The sequence below is a fragment of the Hemitrygon akajei genome, chromosome 6 (genome assembly GCF_048418815.1).
Source record: "Hemitrygon akajei chromosome 6, sHemAka1.3, whole genome shotgun sequence".
NCBI classification, from domain to species: Eukaryota; Metazoa; Chordata; class Chondrichthyes; order Myliobatiformes; family Dasyatidae; genus Hemitrygon; species Hemitrygon akajei.
The window spans coordinates 118722801-118747695 of record NC_133129.1 but is presented as its reverse complement, the minus strand read 5'-3'; the positions used below and the strand labels follow the sequence as shown (position 1 = coordinate 118747695).

Genomic DNA, 24895 nt, shown 5'->3' with positions numbered 1-24895 from the left:
CAGGTAATGTTGAGGGAGAGGTAGAGGAATACAGTCTGAGGTAATGTTGAAGGATAGGTAGAGGAATACAGTCTGAGGTAATGTTGAGGGAGAGGTAGAGGAATACAGTCTGAGGTAACGTTGAAGGAGAGGTAGAGGAATACAGTCTGAGGTAATGTTGAGGGAGAGGTAGAGGAATACAGTCAGGTAATGTTTAGGGAGAGGTAGAGGAATACAGTCTGAGGTAACGTTGAAGGAGAGGTAGAGGAATACAGTCTGAGGTAATGTTGAGGGAGAGATAGAGTAATACAGTCTGAGGTAACATTGAGGGAGATGTAGAGGAATACAGTCTGAGGTAATGTTGAGGGAGAGGTAGAGGAATACAGTCAGGTAATGTTGAGGGAGAGGTAGAGAAATACAGTCCGAGGTAATGTTGAGGGAGAGGTAGAGGAATACAGTCTGAGGTAACGTTGAAGGAGAGGTAGAGGAATACAGTCTGAGGTAATGTTGAGGGAGAGGTAGAGGAATACAGTCAGGTAATGTTGAGGGAGAGGTAGAGGAATACAGTCTGAGGTAACATTGAAGGAGAGGTAGAGGAATACAGTCTGAGGAAACGTTGAAGGAGAGGTAGAGGAATACAGTCTGAGGTAATGTTGAAGGATAGATAGAGGAATACAGTCTGAGGTAACATTGAGGGAGAGGTAGTGGAATACAGTCTGAGGTAATGTTGAGGGAGAGGTAGAGGAATACAGTCAGGTAATGTTGAGGGAGAGGTAGTGAAATACAGTCTGAGGTAATGTTGAGGGAGAAGTAGAGGAATACAGTCTGAGTTAATGTTGAGGGAGAGGTAGAGGAATACATTCTGAGGTAATGTTGAGGGAGAGATAGAGGAATACACTCTGAGGTAATGTTGAAGGAGAGGTAGAGGAATACAGTCTGAGGTAATGTTATAGCAGAGATAGAGGAATTCAGTCTGAGGTAATTTTGAGGGAGAGATAGAGGAATACAGTCTGAGGTAACATTGAGGGAGAGATAGAGGAATACAGTCTGAGGTAATGTTGAGGGAGAGGTAGAGGAATACAGTCTGAGGTAATGTTGAGGGAGAGGTAGAGAAATACAGTCTGAGGTAATGTTGAAGGAGAGGTAGAGGAATACAGTCTGAGGTAATGTTGAGGGAGAGGTAGAGGAATACAGTCTGAGGTAACGTTGAAGGAGAGGTAGATGAATACAGTCTGAGGTAATGTTGAGGTAGATGTAGAGTAATACAGTCAGGTAATGTTGAGGGAGAGGTAGAGAAATACAGTCTGAGGTAATGTTGAAGGAGAGGTAGAGGAATACAGTCTGAGGTAATGTTGAGGGAGAGGTAGAGGAATACAGTCTGAGGTAACGTTGAAGGAGAGGTAGAGGAATACAGTCTGAGGTAATGTTGAGGTAGAGGTAGAGGAATACAGTCAGGTAATGTTGAGGGAGAGGTAGAGGAATACAGTCTGAGGTAATGTTGAGGGAGAGGTAGAGGAATACAGTCTGAGTTAATGTTGAGGGAGAGGTAGAGGAATACAGTCAGGTAATGTTGAGGGAGAGGTAGAGGAATACAGTCTGAGGTAACGTTGAAGGAGAGGTAGAGGAATACAGTCTGAGGTAATGTTGAGGTAGAGGTAGAGGAATACAGTCAGGTAATGTTGAGGGAGAGGTAGAGGAATACAGTCTGAGGTAATGTTGAGGGAGAGGTAGAGGAATACAGTCTGAGGTAACGTTGAAGGAGAGGTAGAGGAATACAGTCTGAGGTAATGTTGAGGTAGAGGTAGAGGAATACAGTCTGAGGTAATGTTGAGGGAGAGATAGAGGAATACAGTCTGAGGTAACGTTGAAGGAGTTGTAGAGGAATACAGTCTGAAGTAATGTTGAGGTAGAGGTAGAGGAATACAGTCAGGTAATGTTGAGGGAGAGGTAGAGGAATACAGTCTGAGGTAATGTTGAGGGAGAGATAGAGGAATACAGTCTGAGGTAACGTTGAAGGAGAGGTAGAGGAATACAGTCTGAGGTAATGTTGAGGTAGAGGTAGAGGAATACAGTCAGGTAATGTTGAGGGAGAGGTAGAGGAATACAGTCTGAGGTAATGTTGAAGGAGAGGTAGAGGAATACAGTCTGAGGTAATGTTGAAGGAGAGGTAGAGGAATACAGTCTGAGGTAACGTTGAAGGAGAGGTAGAGGAATACAGTCTGAGGTAATGTTGAGGTAGAGGTAGAGGAATACAGTCAGGTAATGTTGAGGGAGAGGTAGAGGAATACAGTCTGACGTAATGTTGAAGGAGAGGTAGAGGAATACAGTCTGAGGTAATATTGAGGGAGAGGTAGAGGAATACAGTCTGAGGTAACGTTGAGGGAGAGGTATAGGAATACAGTCCGAGATAATGTTGAGGGAGAGGTAGAGGAATACTGTCTGAGGTAACGTTGAAGAAGAGATAGAGGAATAAAGTCTTAGGTAAAGTTGAAGGAGAGGTAGAGGAATACAGTCTGAGGTAATGTTGAGGGAGAGGTAGCGGAATACAGTCCGAGATAATGTTGAGGGAGAGGTAGCGGAATACTGTCTGAGGTAATGTTGGAGATTTTCAGGTCAGTCCAACAAGCTGACAGCAGAGGGGAAGCTGGATTGAACATTGAGGTTTGGGCCCTCAGGCTACTATGGGCTAACATATTGCCGGGATTAATCGCTGTTTAAGGATTACCTCGATTATTAAAATCCAGATGGACAGTCCACCTGCCAGGTAAAAGATCTTCTCCATTCTGGGTGCAAATATATCGAAGCAGCCCTGAGAGAAAGGAAAGAGAAAAAAGTGTTTCAAGGTTTTTCGTGTCATACGGGAAAACACAACAGTTCTAGTTATTAATCCTTGGCATTGATGCCCACCTGGGCAGAATGAAGCTACACAGGGGATGGATTTACCACAGTACTCGGCTGTGGAGTAATAACGCATAGAAACAGGCCCTTCGGCCCAACATATCCATGCCAACTCTGCTGCCTAGCCAGCTAGTCCTATCTGCCCATCTAAACTTCTCCTATCTCTGGAGTTACCGGGATGGCTTTTAAATGTTACCAAAGTGCTGGTGTCAACCACTATTCCCACAGCTCATTCCAAATAATCCGCTCCCCATGTGTGAAGGAGATGCTTCAGATCTCTCACCTCTGATATTAAAGCCATGCCCTCTTGTTTTTAATGTCCCGTCCTTGGGGAAAAGACTATGTACATTCAGCCTGTTCTTGCCCCTCATAATCAGAGGTGGAATGGTAGCTTAGCAGTTGGTGCCTTGCTTTACAGCATAGACTGTAAGACTGGGGTTCGATTCCTGCCTCTGGCTGTAAGGAGTTGGTACATCCTCCGCCTGACGTGTGGCTTTCCTCCCAGACTCCAAAGATGTTTGGGTTCGGGTCGTGTGTTGTGAGCATGCTATGATGTTGCCAGGAGCGTGGCAACAGCTCTGGGCCTGCCCAGCCTCTGGGTGGAAAAAAATCTTGCACAACTCCCATTTAGATTTCCTACCCTCCCCCCACCCCCATCTCAATCCTAAACCCTCAGGTCAGATATCAGTGTTCTCGGGAAAGGTTACTCTCTATCTGCTTTATTTACACCCTTACTAATTTTGTTTGCCTCGATCAAGCAGTCACTCAGCTTTCTCCACTCCATGGATTACCCTATGATTTTACAATTGATACAGTAGGGAGGCTGCTTTCATCGGAGCATATTGAGATTATAAATTTAAATATGTTTAAATCTGTGTTTTAAAGGCAACTACAGCTCGTTCTGCTATAATGGGACTTTCTATGACCGTAAACATTTTTAGGAAAATTGACTATTGTGCTGTAGCAGAATTACCTGTTATTTATTTTATGTTTCGTTTGAGCTTAGACTTTCAATATTTCCAAATTTGCTGGTGAACATTGACATTAAGAATATTTACAATTCATAAAGTTATGCATCACAGAAACAGAGCCTTGGGTCCAATTTGACCATGCTGGCCAGGGTGTCTACCTCAAATAGTCCCATTTCCTCATATTTGGGCCCTTTTGCTCTAAATTCTTTCCTATCCATAAATACATTAATTACACATACATATCAGGAACATAGCTTGTTCATAAGCAGAGGACATACTGTAGTGCAAAAGCAGTGGGTAATGTTTTCAGTTGGTAAGGATCAGAGTAAGTATTTTCCATACCTGAGTGTTGATGTATTTACTTTCACCAGCGATGCATTGAACTACATTGAGTATCTCTTCATTCTGTGCCGTCTTGTTCCTTTTGCAACAAGCCTCTGGCACATCGTAGGTAGGGTTGAATAGAATGAAATTTATCGCATTAAGGAAATCATTTGGCCCACTCACTCCACAGCATTTAAACTAAAATAAAACAAACATGAGAATTGGTTTCACAGAACAAATAGCAGGGCATTCATTGAAGGTGTTTGGGCATCTGCAGATAATGCCCCTACAGAGGAGCTAGGCCATGAAGGCAGAATTTACAGAAGTCTGAGAATGCGAACCAGCAAGACTCAAGGACAGGTTTATCCTCTTGAATGGATCTCTCCTTATCAAAACGATGCAGTCTTCAGCTCTTGATCTCTCAGTTATCTTGCTGTGGCCCTTGCACCTATTTTGTCTACCTGAACTGCACGTTATTGAGATGAAGTGTGGCATTAGCCCTTCCATCCCTTCACGGCGCGTCGCTCAACTATCCCCCACTTTAACTCCAGCCTAATCATGGGATAATTTACAACGGCCAATTAGCCTCCCAAATGTCTTTGGACTGTGGGAAGAAACCGGAGCATTCCGAGGAAACACACGCGGTCACAGGGAGAACGTTGTTATGAATGTACCACAGCTCTGAGGGGCCGAAGGGTGCGGGACCAGCCCCCTCCTTCCGGAGAATCGCAAGATCGCTATTAATACGGGTCTTGGACCCAGGAAATGAGAGACAATGCAATGGATTTGACCATTGTTCTTAGAGGCACCTGTGTGAATTGCAACTCTATAGTACGTGCCAGATATCAGGGACATGGACACCCTCGGGCAATGTGGGGTGGGGATTGTATCACCCTACCTTGATTGGCATTTACAAATCTGCCAGCCATGATAAAAAGGAGACTGCAGGAGGCGGTATTCCAGCGACGCACCAGACGGAGACACCATCGCTCATCGCTCCCGTAAGGACGGGAAGCTGTTCGGGAGCCACGTGTGATTTGGTTCCCCTAGCTAGGGAATCGAGTGGCTGATAACCCCAAAAAGGATTCCGAACTGACAACGGGGAACTCACGTTCCCGATTCCACGATTTGAGTCCAACAGGCTGGCAGGTTTATTTTCTCTCTCCAACCTGTGAACACCCAGCAGTCCCTCAAATGGCTAAAAGCCTTCATGAACTGGCGAGACTTTTTATATTTCCATCGGACAATAGTTTTACCCCTAGACAAACGATAGAGCTACTTCGAATTGTTGATTATTACTATACCCATGCTTTAGATTGAATATTGACGACGTATATTATCTGAATGTTTGTATTAACCTTACTTTTGTGCCCCTTTATAAATAAAAACGTTTAAAAATAGTACCATCAGACTTCAGCGGACCTCTCTATCTTTGCTGGTAAGTGACCCAGTTATGGGGTTCATAACAACGTACAAAGTCCTAATGGGAAGCACCTGGAATTCAACTGTGAAGCATTGTTTTAACCACTGTGCTACTGTGCCAGCCATCTCTGTAGCACTACACGGGTTCATTATTTTCACAGGTACTGAGGCACAGTACACTGAGGGAATGGAATAAACAGAAACCAATGCTACAGTTGCAGGGAAACTGCACTGCCGGTGGAGAGTAAGGTGCAAATGCCATGACAAAGTAGACTGACAGATCACCTTTATTGTACAAGTGGTCTCTCAGGAACCTTATAGCAGTGGGATAGAAGCTGTCCTTGTGCCTAGTGGTGCTTGTTTTCAAGTTGTTCTATCTTCTGACTGAGAGAGGGAGAAGAGAGAGTGACCAAGGGGAGAGAAGCCTTTGATTACTTTGACTGCTTTACCAAGCCAGTAAGCACAGAATCCATGGGAGGGAGACTGGTTTCCATGAGAAACTGGGCTGTGTTCACAACTCTCTGCAATTTCTTGCCATCTCAAGTAAAACTGTTGCCGTATCAAGTTGTGATATATTTGGTTAGAATGCTGACAGTGGTGCTTCTGTGAAAATAGTGAGAGTTCTCAGACATACGATCAATTTCCCAAGCTTTCTGATGTGCCTTCTTGGCCATAACATCTATGTGACTGGATCAGGACAAATTATTGGCGATATTTACACTCCAGAACTTGAAGTTCTCAACTATCTTCACCTCTGCACCATTGATATGTACAGGAGAGTGTATTCTGCCCTCTTATTAGGGTTAAGGACCAACTTTGTTGTTTCCCTGATATTGAGGGAAAGATTGCGATCCAGACACCATGCTATAGGCTCTGTCTCTCTTTTCTGTGCTCCACCACATTGTTATTCAAGATCCAGCCTCTACAGTAGTGTCTTCTGCAAACCTGTAGGTGGGGTGAGAGCAGAACCTGGCCACACAGTCATGAATGTGTGGGGAACAATGGAGGGGTTGAGGACACAGCACCATGTGTGGCACACTATTCTGCCTTTCTTTTTACTAACTCAAAACACTTATGTATGAGTGATCTGTCCGGATGGCACAAAAAAACAAAAGCTTTTCACTGTATCTTGGTACATGTGACAGTATTAAAAAACAGCATCTCACAGCTTGGACTGCCATACCCGTACCTTGGAGCTTAGCACTCCAGTCTAAAGGTTGAGTGAGCTATGGCTTTCTCCTTACAGTGAAGGAGGATGACAGATTACTTGGTAGAGGTGTACAAGGTTATAAGAGGATAGCCAGAACCTATTTGCCAAAACAACAAAACAACAAAACAGATGACACCCTTTTAAGGAGAGTGAAAAAAATTTGGTGGAGGTAGGTTTTTTTGACAGAGAGTGGTGGGTGCGTGGAACACGCTGCTGGGGTGGAGGGAGAGGCCAATACATTAGCGGCACTTAAGAGACTTTTAGACGGGAGTGTGGATTAAAGAAAAATCTAAGGTTATTGGGCAGTGTAAGAGAGAAGTAGATTGATGATGGAATAGGTTACAAGGTCAGCACAACACTGTGGGCCGAAGGGCCTGTACAGTGCTGTACTGTTCTAAGTCTATGTTTTGTCTATGCCTCTCTTGCCACTGCACACAATGCTGCAGGAAGGACAGTCCCACCATTAACTACCTACGGCTCTATGCTGGTAAATTTCCTGTAGAACCACGGAGTTGACAGCACAGAGACAAGCCCTACGGACATCAGTCCGTGCCAACCATCCCACATTAAATCCACTTCTGATTTCTCCCCACATTCTCCTCACCCACACATTAGAAGCGACTTTAAACTATGCACAATTCTGCAAGTGTGGCCTCATCAATGCCTTATGCAACTGCCACACAGTCACAACTCTTATTCTCAGTAACACAAAACATTCTTCAGTTTCTGGAAATCCAGAGTGGCTCAAACAAAATGCTGAAGTTCCTCCTTCTCCGCAGCATCTGTGTTCAAGATGAGATACGGCATTCCAGGACATCTGGGGTATCCACCTTCAAAGAACGTGGTTTCCCTTCCTCCACCATTGATGCTGCCATCATCGGCATCCACTCCGTTTCCCAAACATCTGCCCTCACCTCATCTTCCCACCACCCTAACAGGGGTAGAGTTCCCCTTGTCCTTATCTACAATGCTATGAGTCTCCACAGAACATCATTCATAACTTCTATAACTTCCAAAACTTCCATCATCTTCAAGATCTTACCATTAAACACATCTTCCACTCCCTGCCCACTCTCTGCTTTCTGTAGGGGTCACTATCTCTGTGACACCCTTGTCCACCCAAAGTTCAAAAGCACAAAGTAAATTTATTATCAAAGTACGTATATGTCACCATGTACAACTCTGAGATACATTTCTTTGCAGGCATTCGCAGTAGTGCATAGAAATACAATAGAAACATTGAAAAACTACACACAAAGACTGACACACAACCAATGTGCAAAAGAAAATAACCGTGCAAATACAATAAATAAATAATATTGAGACCAAGAGTTCCAGACTGAGTCTGTAGGTTGTAATCAGTTCAGAGTTGAGGTGAGTGAAGTTATCCACACTGGTTCAGGAGCCTGATCGTTGAAGGGTAATAACTGTCCCTGAAGCTGATGGTGTGGGACTTCAGACTCCTGTACATTCTCCCCAGTGCCAGCAGTGAGAAAAGAGCATGGCTTGGATGGTAGATGCTGCTTTCTTGTGGTAGTGCTCCTTGTAGATGTGCTCTCCTTGTAGAGTACTTTTCTTGTGATGGACTGGGCTGTAGCCACCACTTCGTGTAGGCTTGTCTGTTCTTGGGCACTGGTATTTCCACACCAGGTACTATGCAACCAATCGGTTGCACTGTGCATTTATAGAAGTTCCTCAGAGTTTTAGATGATAAGGAAGTGGAGATACTGCCATGCCTTCTTTGTAATGATATTTATGTGCTAGTCCCAGGACAAATCCTCTAAAATGATAATGCCAAGAAATTTCAAGTTACTGATGCTCTCTACCTCCGATCCCTTAATGAAGACTGGTTCATGGATCTTTGGTTTCCTGCTCCTGTAGTCAATAATCATGTATTTGGTGTGGCTGATGTTGAGTAAGAGGTCGTTGCTGTGGCACCAGATTTTCAATCTCCCTCCTACATGCCAAATTATCACTACCTTTGATTCAGCATACAACACTGGTGACATCAGCAAATTTCATACGGCATTGGAGCTGTACATAGCCTCATTGGCAACAGTAGAAAGCATCTCTCCCCCGATCTCCCTTCTGGCACATATCGCTGCAAGCTGGACAAGTGCTGCACCTCTGCCTTTACCTCCTCCATCACCATGATGTAGGGCCCTCAAACAGTCCTTCCAGGTGAGGCAACACTTCACCTGTGAGTCGGTTCTGGTCATTTGCTTTATCCAGGGCTCCTATTGCGGCCTTCTCCACATTGAGACCCAACGTAGATTGGGGGCTACTTTGTCGAGCACCTTCACTCCATCTGCCTCAACAGGTAGAATTTCCCAGTGGCCATCCATTTTAATTACACTTCCCATTCCCATTCTGACATGCTGGTCCATTGCCACAATGAGGCCACTCTCAAGTTGGAGGAGCAACACCTCACACTCCATCTGGGTAGCCTCCAACCTGATGGCATGTACAGCAATTTCTCTTGCTTTCTGTAATTACCCCCCCCTTTTCCATTCCCCGTTCTAGCCTTTTCCTTTCCTTTTTCTCTTACCTTTTCCCCTCACCTGCCTATCATCTCTCTCTGATGCTCATCCTCCTGCTTTTTCTCTCATGGTCCACTCCCCTTTCCCATCCAATTCATTCTCCTTCAACTCTTCACTCCCAGCTCCTCACTTCATCCCCTCCCCCACCTGACATCACTTATCACCTGCCAGCTTGTACCTCTTCCCTTCCCTCATCTTCATCTAATGAAGGCTTCTTCCCCCTTCTTCTCCAGTCCTGATGAAGGGTCTCGGCCAGAAATGTCACCTTTTTATACTGTCCATAGATGATGCATCACCTACTGATTCCTCCAGCATTTTGTGGCCTTACTCTGATTCTCAGTTTCCTGACTGATGAAGGCCAATGCACCAAAAGTTTTCTTCACCCCCCTGCCTACCTGTGTCACCACTGTTGTGTGCACTGCCAGTTCACCTGTGGAATCGCAACGCATCCCTGCATTTATGAATGATCTAGAAAGTCACATTTTCAAGTTTGCTGACGCCACAGAATCCTGGGAGCACTAAATTCCATCAGGTTCATGATGGATGAAAAGAACAAGTCAATGTGACCAATGGATAACAACACAAAGGCACCAGCATGACAGCTGGGCTTCAACAAAACTAAAATTGTGCAAATTTAGAAAATTAATTTAGTAAATTTCAAGACGGTAATGGGAATGTACAGAGTAAACAGAGAGAAGCTCATTCTGCAGTTGCTTGAGGAATCAACGATGAGGCAAAAAACAAGTAGACAAGGTAATACACTAAGAGTGGTGGAAATTTTGGAAACTTCAGGAAATATTGCTGATGCTGGGAAAATACTTTATTTTAAACCCATTTAATCAGTTTTATTAAGGGGATATGCGGAAAGGATATTCAAAGGCTTTTCCCCAGGGCTGAAATGGCTAGCACGAGAGGGCATAGTTTTAAGGTGCTTTGAAGTAGGTACAGAGGAGATGTCAGGAGTAAGTTTTTTACGCAGGGAGTGGTGAGTGCATGGAATGGGCTGCCGGTGACTGTGGTGGAGGCATATTCGATAGGGTCTTTTAAGTGACCCCTGGACAGGTACACGGAGCTTAGAAAAATAGAGGGCTATGGGCAAGCCTAGGTATTTTTAAGATAAGGACATGTTCAGCACAGCTTTGTGGGCTGAAGGGACTGTATTGTGTTGTAGGTTTTCTATGTTTCTAAAAGGCAGGACATTGGTTTAGACCACAGATCAGTCTTGATACTACAAGTTCAAGGGGTTAAGTAGTCTTCCCCATTCCAATAACTATATTCAAAAAGAAATATTCCATTTTCTCTTCTGACTCCCATGTAGAGGATACATAAATTGGATTGCACCCCCTTTTGAACCTGTGTTGGGTTAAGTCCAAAGAGCCAATTAGTAGAAAATGATGAACTGACCCAATAACTTGTTAAAAGCTGCAACAAAATGATTTGCACAGGAAGAGATGTGGTCCCCATTTAGAAATACATGAACAACTCCCACTGACATGTCCTTCTTACACTGATAACCAGGAAGTGCTTCAGACCTTAAAAGTACTCTCTTTGTATTATTGTGACCTTTTCACAAAGGTCAAAGTTTGCATCTAAAATTTCCAGTTTCTGCTGCAAGCAAGGGAAGTAGGTGATGTGTTTTCTCGCTGGTCGTAGGACTGATGCTGGGCTAATTCTGCCACATTCTAGTGAACTGGGACAGGAGCATCCAGATTAATTTCCCAAAGTATACAATCCCACCCAGAAATGCTTGTGAACATGATCTAAACTGGAAAATTTGTTTATTACTGTCACGTTAACCAAGGTACAGTGAAAAACTTTGTTTCAGCATGCCATCCATACAGATAATTTCAAAACTTAACTCATTTGAGGTAGTACAAGGGGAAAGCACTAACACAATGTAGAATAAAGTGTTACGGTTACAGTGCAAGTACAGGGCAGGGAGTTAACAAGGTGCAAGAGTAATGACAAGGTACATTGGCAGGTCAAGTATTCGTCTTTGATCATCTGTCACATGCTTTTGGAATTATAATTAAATTTTATCTTAGATGACAGGGTCAATGATGAGATTATGCATCTGCTTTCTTGTTTAATTTAACAAGCAAGAGGAATGCTTTCCTGCCCTGTAACTACAACTGCCTGCACATCTCACTAGTTGTATATAGTCTTAAATCTGAAAAGTTTTGCTAGAGAAGAGTCCCTGTCCCAACACATGGAAGTAGCAACACACACTGACCAATTCAAAATTCAAAAGAGATGAGCAGGAGTTGCACTACTGATTACGGAGAACGTGACTGTACTTAGAAAGAGTACCTTAGAGGGATCACCCATTGAAGCCAGATGGGTTGAAAGAAATGAGATCACTTTGTTGAGGTTATACCACAGACCTCTAAGAATTGTCAGCAAGAATTAGAGGATATGTAGAGAATTAGAGATATGTAAAAAGTCACAGAAAAGTGTAAGAGCAGTGGAAGATTTTAACTTTCCTGATGCATACTGGGATTGCCAAATTGCAAAGGGCTTAAATGGGTGGAACTTGTGAAGTGTATCTAAGGACATTTTCTATGACAGCATGTGGATAGTTCTACTTGAGATGGGATAATACTCAAACTGATCTTGGGAAACAAAACTAGGCAGGGGTGAATACCTTGGATAGATTCACCATAATTCTGTAAATTCAAAGGTAGTTAAGGAAAGTGATAAGGTTGGCCCTCCATTTAAGCTCTTGAATTGGGGGTGGGGTGTTTTTAATAATGCAAGAGAGGGCCTGGGAGCAGATGTTTATGGGGAAAATGATAGCTGACACGTGTTAGTAAAAGATTGCTATTTAGGAAAAGAGAATTAGTAAAAGTTCATGACTAACATAATCTGATAAGGGTGAAAAGCAAGATAGCAAGATGAGAGAACCTTGGATAACATGTGATACTGACGGTTTGATCAGAAATAAAATGAAGCATACTGCTGGGTTTAGGAACTCAGATCAAAGCAGTCTCTTAAAGAAGATGCCGTGTGTAAGTGTGAACTTAACAAACAAGTTAGGAGGGCAAAAAGGAGCTATGAACTAACCTTGGCAAGTCCGATTAAGGAGAATCCCAGTCATTCTGTAAGTGTATGAGGTGCAAGAGTGTAGCCAGGTAAAGAGTGGGCCCCCTTAAAGACTAAGGCAGTAATCCATGTGTGGATCCAGGGTCCTAAATAAATATTTCCCATCTGTATTCATCAAGGAGGACATGAAGGAAAGCGATTTCAGGGATGGAATTGGATCATCTGGAGCAGGTCAGTAATAAAGAAGTGGAGGTGGCAGAAATCACAGGATGCATCCAGAGCTGGAGGAGGTCTATGCCTGGTCGCTTTTGAGATATTAGGATGGAACAAGTGATGATACAACAGTGGTTCACCTCATCAGCATACAGGGAGGAGGTGGAGAGGCCTGTCTAATGGTCTGTGAACAATAACCTGCATGGACAAGCCAGAAGAGATAACTGTGAACTTCAGGAAGGCACGGGTTGACCACGCTCCATTGCATGTCTGCTGTGGGGGGAGTGAGCAGCACAAAAGCTCCTCTGGGTGCACGTAACGGACAATCAAACCTGGACCCACACACCCCCTCATTAATAAAGAAGGCACAGTAGCGTTTACACTTTCAGGAGATTGAGGCTCCCCACTCCCATTCTAACAACTTTCTACAGGAGCACCATCGAGTGTGTCCTGTCTGGCTGCGTCATTGTGTGGTATGGAAGCTGCATGGCATCGAATTGCAAGACCTTGCAGGAGACAGTAAAAACCACCGAGAGGATCACCGGGGCCTCCCTCTCCTCCTTTTGTAAATTTACCAGGTGTGCTGTCTACGAAGGGCCCAAAGCATTGTTGAGGATCCCGACCACCCACTCAACAATCCCTTTGAGCCACTAACAACAAATAGTACTGTCAAACCAGGTAACAGTTTCTTCCCCCATGCTGTAGGCTACTGAACACCCTGCCACACCAAGGCCTCATCACTAGGACAGTGAGCTAGTCACTGTTTACCTGTGCTGCGCACTAAATGCATTTTGAATTATATTTTGTTCACTTATTTGTGGTAATATTTTGTTTTATGTACTGTGTGTGTGATATATGTTTTGTGGGGGCACCATGGTCTGGAAGAATGTTGTTTCATTTGGTTATATACATGTACAGTCAAATGACAATAAACTTGAACTTGGCTATGATGGATATTCTTGCAGTTATGATTCAAGGAGGTGGATCTGATTTTTTTAATGGGTCAGTTTGTAGGCTATTTGTAGACAAATGTCAATTGTAGCATCGGATTCTGGCCTCTGGAGCGAAGCTGAAGACCACTAGATGCTGGCCTCAGAAGACACAGTGGATCACGCACTAGAAAACATTTTCAGCCACATTCCGGATGCAACGGGTGCCAGAATATCAGATATGCTAATTAATCTGTGTCAACCTCAGCATGGTCTTGTGTCACCCTGAACCTCTTTCAGCATTTCCCCAACATTCAGCTGGGTTAGCTTTTGTGCAGTTACTGAAGAGACTGATAACCAGCCTTCTCCTGTCGTTGGAGAAAACATGCGGAAAATCTTTTGGCAGATTTAGATTCATCTGTGTAAAGCAGAAAATAGGCTATTATCATCAGTCTAAAGCCTGAGCCACCGCCTACAGGAGATCAAATCAGCAGAGCTTCTGGTGTTTTAATAACCAAGCACCTTGTCTTGGCCGTTCACACATTCCCACCTCTCCACTTCTACCTAATCATTTAAAATTTCTCCACAGAGATGCTGGGATTCAAACAATGGTCCAGACTCCAATTGGCCATCTAGTCACACAGCCAGTACATTATTGTCCAGAGCTCACTATTCACCCTTCAAATCATCAAAAGGGATTACCTGCCTGGATATTTCTGTGCAAAGTGAACTTACCCCGATCATGATGGAATTGCTGCTTTTGGTGTAAGCATTTGTCCCATTGTCTCCGGTGTAGTAAGTTCCCAGATCATCCTCAAAATACTTCTTTGTTAACTAGAAAGCAAAACAGCATCAGGATGGAGATTCACATCAAATCAGAATTCATTTTTTAAAAAGATGCAAATATGCTAGGCAATAGCAAATAGTATTCTAATAAACCTTGAACCATAGAAATTGTTAGGATAGAGTCATAGTCATAGGAAGATACAGTGAAAACCAGGCCCTACACTGGCCATCAGCCACCCACACAGACCCACTCAATGTCCTATTTCATTTTCTCCCTGTATTCTCATAATTCTCTCCCCCGAGATTCTGCCACTCATCTCCTCACTAGTGCCAGTTTACAGCAGCCAACTAACCTACGGACCTGCACGTCTTTGGAACGTGGGAAGAAATGGGAACACCCAGAGAAAGCCCATGCAGTCACAGGGGAGCGGGCAAACTCCACACAGAGAGTCGGCATTGAACCCAGGTCACTGGAGCCCTGGACCGCTGTGCATCGTTTGCCAAAACAAAATGCTGAGTGTGGTTCAGGAAGGAAGAGATCTTTTGCACACAACATACAGTGACAGAAAAAGATACAGAATCTATGGCTAAGCCAACAAGGTAAGTGTAACATTAATAGAACCCTAAAGGAAGAATATTACATTGCATAATGGTCAGGCCATATCTGGTTGCCTGGGCCCAGATTAAGTCCCCCAAATGAGGCTCATTAATGCTCATCTAAATGGTCCAGCAAACAGTCATAAGAATGATTTGATATTGGTGCTAAGCCTATAAGGGACGGCTGACAACTTCACTATGCAAGGAATGACCATTACTAGGTAATTGTGAAAACCCTTGCCAATTGTCCATACACAGATCCAGAGCTACATCTGGTCACACAGAATAGCTGCTAGAACAAAGGCTTTAGTGCTTGACTCCAAAGAAGCAGGCACCAGGTACAGAATATTGATGAAGGGTTTCAGTTGGTTATTCCCCTCCATAGATGCTGCCTGACTTGCCGAGGTTCTGCAGCATTTTGTGTAATGCTCTCAGCATTTGCAGGATCTCTTGTGAACCAAATACACATTTGCAGCTTTGGCCCCTAAGCATAGCCATATATTGGAGGAAGAATGCCAACGCAATTAGTGGGGAGCCATGTAGGCAAAGCCCAGGTTCAATTCTACCTCCGGTGAAGTTCATACAGTCTCCTTTTGTCCGCAATGGTTTCTCCCCCGGTGCTCTGATTTCCTCCCACATTCCAAAATTGTCAGTGCTGTTGGATTAATTCACAAGTGTAAATTCCCTAGTGTAGATGTCTCATGATAGGATCGGGGATGGTGGTGGGAATGAATGAGAGGACAGGTTTCAGGGAACATATTGGAGAAAGGGACTCATGGGGCGGCTCTGAGAGGCTGGCATAGACTCAATGGGTTGAATAATCCCATTCTATGTTGTAAGGAACCAGGAATTATCTGGAGTAGATATTAAGTGAAAGAATGCTGAAGCAAATATCATGCAAACATTGTGTTACATGTTATCAAAATATCAGGATGATTAAAGTTCAAAGTAATTTTATTATCAAAGTACACATATGTCACCATATACAACCTCGAGGTACATTTTCTTGCAGGCATTTACAGTAAACACAGGAAACATAACAGAACTAATGAAAGACCACACCCGACTGGACGGCCAAAAAAACTAACGTGCAAAGGACAACAAACTGTGCAAACATGAAGAGAAAACATAGAAATAATAATAGTAGTAATAAATAAATAAGCAAAAAATATTGAGACCATGAGATGAAGTGTCCATGGAATTGAGTCCATTGGTTGTGGGAACATTTCAGAGGTGGGACAAGTGAAGTTGGGTACTGCCAGTTATTCCCAGCATTGCCTCATTGATAAGACATAACAGCAGAATTGGGCTATTTGGCCCATCGAGTCTGCTCTGCCATTCAATCATGACTAATCCTTTTTTCTCCTCCTCATCCCTACTCCCCAGCCTTCTCCCTCTAACCTTTGATACCATGGCCAATCAAGAACCTATCCATCTCCACCTTAAGTATACCCAACGACCTGACCTCCACAGCTGCCAAATTCAATGCTAGTGGTTTAATCAGTATCGTAGTCATGTAAGAAATAATGAAACTGTTTACAGTCACGAGACCAGTTGTTCATTAAACAATGGTACTGCAACTGTTGTTTAACATCTATGAAACAGAAAGCATCCTAATATTGTGGATGAATGAATCCTATTTCATATTGATAGACCCAAATGTGTTTGGAACAGAAAATTCAAAGTGCAGTCACAGGGATATTATGGAATCACAAATTCAAAGAGTTATGTAAGCACAGAAAGAGGCCCTTTGGCCAATGTTGTCCATGCTGATCAAAAATAGCCATAGAGAGATCCAGCACAGAGACAACCCCTTCAACCCACTGTCAATTCTGACCTTCAACCTCCCACTTACATTAATCCCAATTTTATTCTCTGTGCACTCTGCTCAGTTCCATGTTGGGATCCCAATGTCGGCTAGCTAATCTGAGGAGCACTTACGCGATTTCTGAATAGAAAGGCAGCTATTCCAGCAGTGAGCTCGAGCATACACATCAGCAGAATCAGTAAGAAGCACTGAAACAGAAAAAGACATGGGCATGAGGCACCGCCAACAAGGCAACAACAAAAACAAGAAACTCTAAATAAAGATATTCATACTAATGCCTTCACCATCTCTTCTCTTATAGAAATGATGTTGATCCACAGACTCAGCATGGTAACTTTCTCTTTGTCCGCACATTTATCATAGTTGCATTTTCCCTGATAATTACACAACATTCAAATGCAGACTCAGCTTCTCAGTGAATGAAACAGCATTAACTATACTCAGGCAATAGGTGCTCAGTAGCAAGTAACATTTATGCCACAACAGTTTCGGTCGATAACTTCTGCACGAGAGAGTCTATCTATCTATCCTTACCAACTGATAACATATCGTCACCTAGTTCTCACCATCAATATAGGCTGATCAGTTCAGCCTGACCTGCCACATAAGCAGCACCCCCACCCCCCCCCCAGGAGCAGGACAGAGATTGGGAATCCTGAGGTGAGAGATTCATGGTTTGACACCTTACAGAGCTAAGGTAAGGTATATGATGGATATTTGCCATAGCACATCAAAACATTTCATACCAATGAGGACAAAACAATCTAATTATTTGGGACCCGACAGCCATGTTAAACAATCATTCTTTCCAACGCTGCCACTCTGTGTCAGAATTGTGTACCACTTACATAATGCTTTGCAGCAGCTTTCTCAGTCTGACAGCTCCTCCCAAAACCCTGACCTTGACCACTGAGAAATTGGTGCCCATGGGAACATCACCACCAATAGGTTCTCATCCGAGCTCTGGGTCTGAATCCTGGAACAACCTCCCCAGCATCACCACATGAGCACCTCACCATAAGGACTGCGGTGGCAGAAAACAGCAGTTACCCCCCTCTTTCTCAAAGAAATTCGGGGTGGGTAGTAGGTTCTGGCCTTGCAAGTGATGCTTAGAGCCAGGACAAGAATAAGTAAAAGTCGGAGAGAAACTTACTCAATAAAAATCTTTATTATAAAGAGGAGACTGGGAATTCAGTGGTTGAACGACGGCACTGTTGGTGAGGGGTTTGTACAACAGCCATATTCAGTATGTTAAAAAGAAGCCACAGCCTCCCTCATTTCAACCTCCTGGATGAGCTATAAGAATATTAGAGATACAGTAGTGTTGCAGCCAAATTACTGGACTAACAACTGAGTTCTGGATCACTGATCTGGAGACATTGGCAACCAGGTATTAAATCCAAGGTATTAAATCTCAAATATAGAAAAACAAAGCTAGACCCAGTGATAATAACGAGGAAACCAACAACATTGTAAAATCTGTCTTAAGAGTGAAATCAGCCATCTTCACCCAGCCTGACCTATGTATGACTACAGACCAATCAAAGTAGTATGATCACTCAAGTTGAGTATGAGGTTCTAAGCAGTTGTCCATTGTCAGCTGTAGACGTTGATCCTGGATCCACAGATTCTGGTGCAGTGTGGGCAAGAGAAAGTGGTGGTTGTGGTTACTGGTTGGGTCTTTTTGTTGTTCAGTCTGTACTTTCACAACTGCCACTTGTTCTCTGTGGCACAACAGAGGTGGCTTTCACGTAGCACAGCTCCCTCTTGAACAGATTTCCTCCGGATGTATCTATTGAGTGCAATGGTTTCCTAGCTTGTAGAAGTAATATCAAATTTTTTCAGGATACTTTGGATGTTATAGTTTAAGTGTTTCCTTTGCCCACCTGGGGCCCATTGACCTTCCTTCAACTGAGACTGAAGAAGCTGTTTGGGGAAATGTGAATGCTTTATCGTGGTGATTTTGGCCTCCTCCAGTACGCTGGCGTTTGTGTGTCTGTCCTTCCAGTTGATCCTCAAAATCTTTTCTAAGAATCTTTGGTGATATTATTTCAGAGCTTGAACTGAAATTGTTTGTGCAATGAACTGGAATTGATTAGAGAGTTTAAGGTAAAAGAACCTTAAGGGGAAAATGATCATAATAGAATCAAATTCACCCTTCAATTTGAGAAGGAAAAGCTGAAGTCAGATGTATCAGTATTATAGTTGAGTAAAAGGAGTTACGGAGTCATGAGAGAGGAGTTGGCCAGAATTGATTGGAAAAGAACACTGGCAGGGATGACGGCAGAGCAGCAGTGACTGGAATTTCCAGAAGCAATTTGGAAGGCACAGGATATATACATTCCAAAGACAAATAAGTATTCTAAAGGAAAGATGACACAGCAGTGGATAACAAGAGAAGTCAAAGCCAAAGAGAGGGCATATAATAGAGCAAAAATTAGTGAGAAGGGAGAGGATTGGGAAGCTTTAAAAGACTAACAGAAGGCAACAAAAAAAAGTAATTAAGAAGGTAAAGATGGGATATGAAAGTAAGCTAGCCAAAAATATCAAAGATGATACCAAAAGTTTCTTCAGATACAAAAAGCATAAAAGAGAGGCAAGAGTGGATATCGGACCGCTGGAAAACAATGCTGGAGAGGTAGTAATGGGGGACAAGGAAATGGTGGATGAACTGAATAAGTATTTTGCATCAGTTTTCACTGTGGCAGACACTAGCAGTATGGTTGAAGTTCCAGGTGTCAGAGGTCATGAAGTGTGTGGTTGCCATAACTAGAGAGAAGGCTCTGGGAAAATTAAAAGGTTTAAAGATAGAAAAATCAACTGGGCCAGATGGTGTACAGCCTAGGGTTCTAAAAGAGGTGGCTGAAGAGATTGTGGAGGCATTAGTAATGATCTTTCAAGAATCACTAGATTCTGGAATGGTTCTGGAAGACAGGAAAATTGTAAACGTCACTCCACTCTTCAAGAAGGAAGAGAGGCAGAAGAAATGAAACAATAGGCCAGTTATTCTGAACTCAGTGGTTGGGAAAATGTTGGAGTTTATTATTAAGGAACAGGTCTCAGGATACCTGGAAGCACATGATAAAATAAGTTGCAGTCAGCATGGTTTCCTCAAGGGAAAATCTTGCCTGACAACTCTGTTGGAATCCTTTGAAGAAATAACAAGCAGGATTGGCAAAGGAGAATCAGTTGATGTTCTGATTTTCAGAAGGTCTTTGACATGGTGCCACACACGAGGCTGCTTAACAAACTACAAGGCCATAGTATTACAGGAAAGATTCTAGCATGGATAAAGCAGTGGCTGATTGGCAGGAGGCAAAGAGTGGGAATGAAGGGAGCCTTTTCTGGTTAGCTGCCGGTGACTAGTGCTGTTCCACAGGGGGCTGTGTTGGGACCGATTCTTTTTATACGTCAATAATTGTATGATGGAATTAATGCCTTTGTTGCAAAGTTTGCAGATGATATGAAGATAGGTGGAGGGACTGGTAGTTCTGAAGAAGCAGAGAGGCTACAAACAACTTAGACAGATTAGGAGAATGGGCAAAGAAATGGCAGATGGAATATAGTGTGGGGAAGTGTATGGTCATGCACTTTGGTAGAAGAAATGAAAGGGTTGTCTATTTTATAAATGGAGAGAAAATTTTAAAAACCGAGACACAAAGGGACTTGGGAGTCCTTGTGTAGGATTCCCTAAAAGTTAATTTGCAGGTTGAGTCTGTGGTGAAGAAGGTAAATTTGATGTTAGCATTCATTTCAAGAGGACTAGAATTAAAAGCAAGGACACTGGTGAGGCCTCACTTGGAGGATTGTGAGCAGTTTTGGGCCCCTTATCTTAGAAAATATGTGCTGAAACTGGAGAGGGTTCAAAGGAGGTTCACAAAAATGATTCCAGGATTGAATGGCTTGTCATATGAAGAGTGTTTGATGGCTCTGGGCCTGTATTCACTGGAATTCAGCAGAATGAGGGATGACCTCATTGAAACCTATTAAATGGTGAAAAGCCTTGATAGAGTGGATGTGGAGAGGATGCTTCCTATGGTGGGAGAGTCTAAGACCGGAGGGCACAGCTTTAGAACAGAGTGGTGTCCTTTTAGAATGGAGATGAGGAGGAATTACTTTAACCAGAGAGTGGTGAATCTGTGGAATTCATTGCCACAGGTAGTTGTGGAGGCCAAGTATTTATGTATATTTAAGGCAGAGTTTGATAGATTCTTGGTTGGTCAGGGCATGAAGAGATGCAGGGAGAAGGCAGGATAATGGGGCTGAGAGGAAAATTGGATCTGCCATGATGAAATGACAGAGCAGACTCAATGGGCCAAATGGCCTTATTGTGCTCCTATATCTTGTGATCTTATGGTCTTCTGGCTTTCAGATGTCTACTGTAGGTAATCAATGCTTCAGTTCCATACAGTAATGTAGGACGGATTACTGCTTTATAGACCAAAAGTTTTGTTTGGACCTTTAAGTCACAGCCTTCAAAGACTCTTTTCCTTAATCTTGCGTAGGGTCCTCTGGCACAGCTCAGGCAGTGATTGATTTCTGAGTTGATGTCTGCTTTTGAAAGTGGTCTACATTTTCAAGGGCGATATCATCAACTGGATAAATGGCTGGCTGGCCTTTAGTGATAAATACCTATGACTTTTTTAATACTCAAAACAAGATTCAGGGCATTTGCAAAAGTGTTCAGATACATTGGAGGTCTCCTTCAGATGTGCTCCATATCAATGGACTCTATATAAGTTGGCTCTACATCTGCTGTTCACAGGTAACTTGGGATGGATAATAGATCTGGCAGTCCAGTAAGGTCCTTGCCTTTTCCTTGGTTACCACAGAATGCACAGGCATCTGCTCCATTCTACTGGCCGTGCATCACAGTGCTGCCCAGCTTCGTCCCAGTTTTACACGTACCACCCCTTCTATCAGCAGGACACCCGGATGCTCCCATTCCCCATTTGGCTCATGGAGAAGCCAAGTCTGAGATTGATACTCAACGGCACCTGTAGGCAGGGAGCCTGCGGTGAGCTGAGTTTCACTAAGCCTTGAAAGCATCAGGTGTATAAACTGGAACAGAATGGAAAAGGTGCACTTACAACCATGAGGAGGCACCTGCTCTCCCGGAATGCGGCAATGCTCCCGAGTATTCCAAGAATAAGCAGCACAGTAGACAGGGCTATGGCATAGAGGGTTCCAACAAAGATCACATTGCTGATTGACATAATGTCTTCAGGTCCTGCAGGGTAAAGCAATAACAAGCATGCTATTGCAAGCAGGGCGCATCCACTCAGCTGCAAGACAATAAAACAAGGATTATCAGTCTGACCCTGTAAAGCCAGCATCACACCCCCATTACACAACACCAGCATCACCCACGTTTTCCAGTTTCATCGGAAAATTGATCACCGGGTGTATTGATTATGTATGAAATGGGTAGTTAAAAACGAGAGGGCAGGTGATAAGACAGAGAGGTTATTCATTGAAAATGTCCATCAAGCTATCTGGGCACAATTTACTCTTAATAAACCTACACTGGCTTTCTCAAACCACATTAGTTCAGAAGCCCCTGACTGCTACCCCCTCCTCTTACAACTATTTCCCTGATCACTTATCTGTAGAACATTTATGATTATCTTTTTACTTTACCTGTTAAACTTTTCCCACGCTCCACTTTAAAGGACTCCTAATGTTCAATTACAATTTTACCTGCCATGTTTTGATTCCAGTTTTCCAGAATGAAATCTGTTCTTATCCCCTTGAAACTGGCCTGTCCCCAGATTACCATTTTGGCCTTGATCTTCTTCCGGTAAGATGGCGGCATGTATACATGCGGTGGCTTCTCGGGGACCAACTGAATGTGCTTTTTCCCTTGTTAAGTGTCTTTTTATACATAGTAAGACTATTCTTTTCTTCAATAACTATGTACAACAGGTCCATTGCATCAGTGAGCTGCTCATTGTTTGGAGTAGCCATCCGGCAGTTCAGAGAAGGCAGCAAGTCGGCCCTTCAGGCCGAGGATGTTGAATTAGGCCTTAGGGCTGGGGATATCAAATTGGGCCATCGGGCTGGGGATGTCAAATTGGGCCATTGGGCTGGGGATATCAAATTGGGCCATCGGGCTGGGGATGTCAAATTGGGCTGGGGAATCAAATTGGGCTGTCAGTCTGGGGATATTGAATTGGACTGTCAGGCCAGTGATGTCGAATTGGGCCATCAGACCGGAGAATTTGTGCCGGGCCATCGGGCCTGGGGATTTGAGCCGGGCTGTCAGGCCAGCTTCTAACCCTTTCTCCTCACATCATAATTGATAACTGGTTCATTACCATCAGTGGTACCAAGATGCTATGAAAAGCTTTTGCTTGTGTGCATCCAGACAGATTGTTCTAGACTGAAGTACATCAAGGTAGCACAAAGGTAAATGCAGAATAGTGTTACAGTTATAGAGAAAGCGCAGTATAAGTAGACCAATGAGATGTGAGAGCAATGATGATTTAAAGTACAGGACTTCATCGTTAGCATTAGTTTAGCATTAACGTCTGCAGGAGCTCAGCCCTGTTTCAACCTGTGTCATTGATTCCAATATGAACCACAACCATTATTATTTATGCTTTTGATTATTTTACCTCAAGTAATTGCACTAGGACCACAGCACGTAAGAAAAAGGGGTAGGCTATATGTCTGCTCCCCCGTGCAATAAGATCATAGCAGACCTTTTACAATGGAACCACTTCCCTGCACTAACGCTACATGACCTGCGTCCTTTAATATCCAAAAAGCCATTGATCCCCATATTGAATATTGTCTGCAGCTGAGCCTCTGAAGCTCTCTTGCGTAGATAACTCCACTGATTCACCACCCTCCGGGTGAAGAAATTTCTTCTCATCTCAACCTTGCTTTCAAGTGAATTTATTAATTTTTAATTTTTCATGAATAATGCTTCAAATTTGGACTTTCATTCTGCTTCAAATTGATGTAGTTATCATTGATATTTAGAGACTTCAAGAAAAGGCTTTGACAGTTGGCCCCCACCACACAAGGTGGGCACAGCAACAACTGTCCCCTGTGAGCCATGTGTCTGTGTTTGCTTGTATGTGCCTGTCAGAATAAAAGGAAAGCACATCAGGTTTAGGGATCCTTAGTTTTCAAGAGATATTGACACCCTGGTTAAGAAAAAAGGGTGTGTAGCAAGTAGAGCTAGATAGGAACAAATGAGTTAATTCAGGAACATAGGAAATGCAAGAGAACACTTAGGAAAGAAGTCAGGAGGGGTAAAAGAAGGCATGAGGTTGCCCAAGCAGACAAGGTGAAGGAGAATCCAAAGGGTTTCTACAGAAAAAGATGATCCTCTGGAAGATCAGAAAGGTAATCTAGCTGTGCAGCCTAAAGGGCTGAGGGAGATCTTAAATGGATTTTCTGTATCTGTATTTGCTCAGAAGATGGACTGAGTCTATAGAAGTGAGGCAAAGCAACAGCGAGGTCATGGACCCAATCAGATTACAGAGGATGAGGTGTCTGCTGCCTTTTGACGAATCAGGGTGGACAGTTCCCCAGGGCCTAATAAAGTGTTCCCAATGACCTCATGGGAGGCAAGTGCAGAGATTGCCAGGGCCCTAGTAGAGATATTTAAATCATCCTTTGTGACAGGAGAGGTACCAGAGGATTGGAGGATAGCCAATGTGGTTCAGCTGTTTAAGAAAAGGCTCTAACAGAAACTAGAAAATTATAGGCCAGTGAGTCTGACATCAGTAGTGGGAAAGTTATTGGAAGGTATTCTAAGAGACCAGATACATGAGTATTTGGATAGACAGAGATTGATTAGGGATAATCAGCATGGCTTTGTGTTTTGTAGGTCATGTCCAAGAGGATGTTACCAAGAAAGCTGATGAATGCAAGACTGTGGATGTTGTCTACACTGATTTCAGCAAGGCATTTGACAAAGTCCCACATGGGAGGTTGATCAAGATGGTTCAGTCGCTCGGCATTCAAGATGATGTGGTAAATTGGATTGGACATTCCCATCGTGGGAGAAGCCAGAGAGTGGTAGTAGATGGTTGCTGCTTGGACTGAAGGCCTAGGACTAGTGGAGTGCAGCAGAGACTGGTGCTGGATCTGTTGTTGCTTGTCACCTGTATCAATGATCTGGATGATGGCATGGTTAACTG

The 24895-nt window shown here is 43.4% G+C and overlaps 1 protein-coding gene across 3 annotated transcripts in view; it reads right to left on the bottom strand.

The window, feature by feature from the left end:
* The window catches only part of LOC140729413 (tetraspanin-18-like), a 443646-nt gene that overhangs the window by 168474 nt on the left and 250277 nt on the right, over positions 1 to 24895 (bottom strand). For all 3 annotated transcript variants that reach the window (XM_073049121.1, XM_073049122.1, XM_073049120.1), the window contains 5 exons: positions 21830 to 22024; positions 16853 to 16927; positions 14264 to 14362; positions 4191 to 4370; positions 2705 to 2788 (listed from right to left, as the gene is read on the bottom strand). In XM_073049121.1, coding sequence (XP_072905222.1) covers positions 2705 to 2788; positions 4191 to 4370; positions 14264 to 14362; positions 16853 to 16927; positions 21830 to 22024 — 633 coding nt within the window. The remainder of the gene's footprint in view (positions 1 to 2704; positions 2789 to 4190; positions 4371 to 14263; positions 14363 to 16852; positions 16928 to 21829; positions 22025 to 24895) is intronic.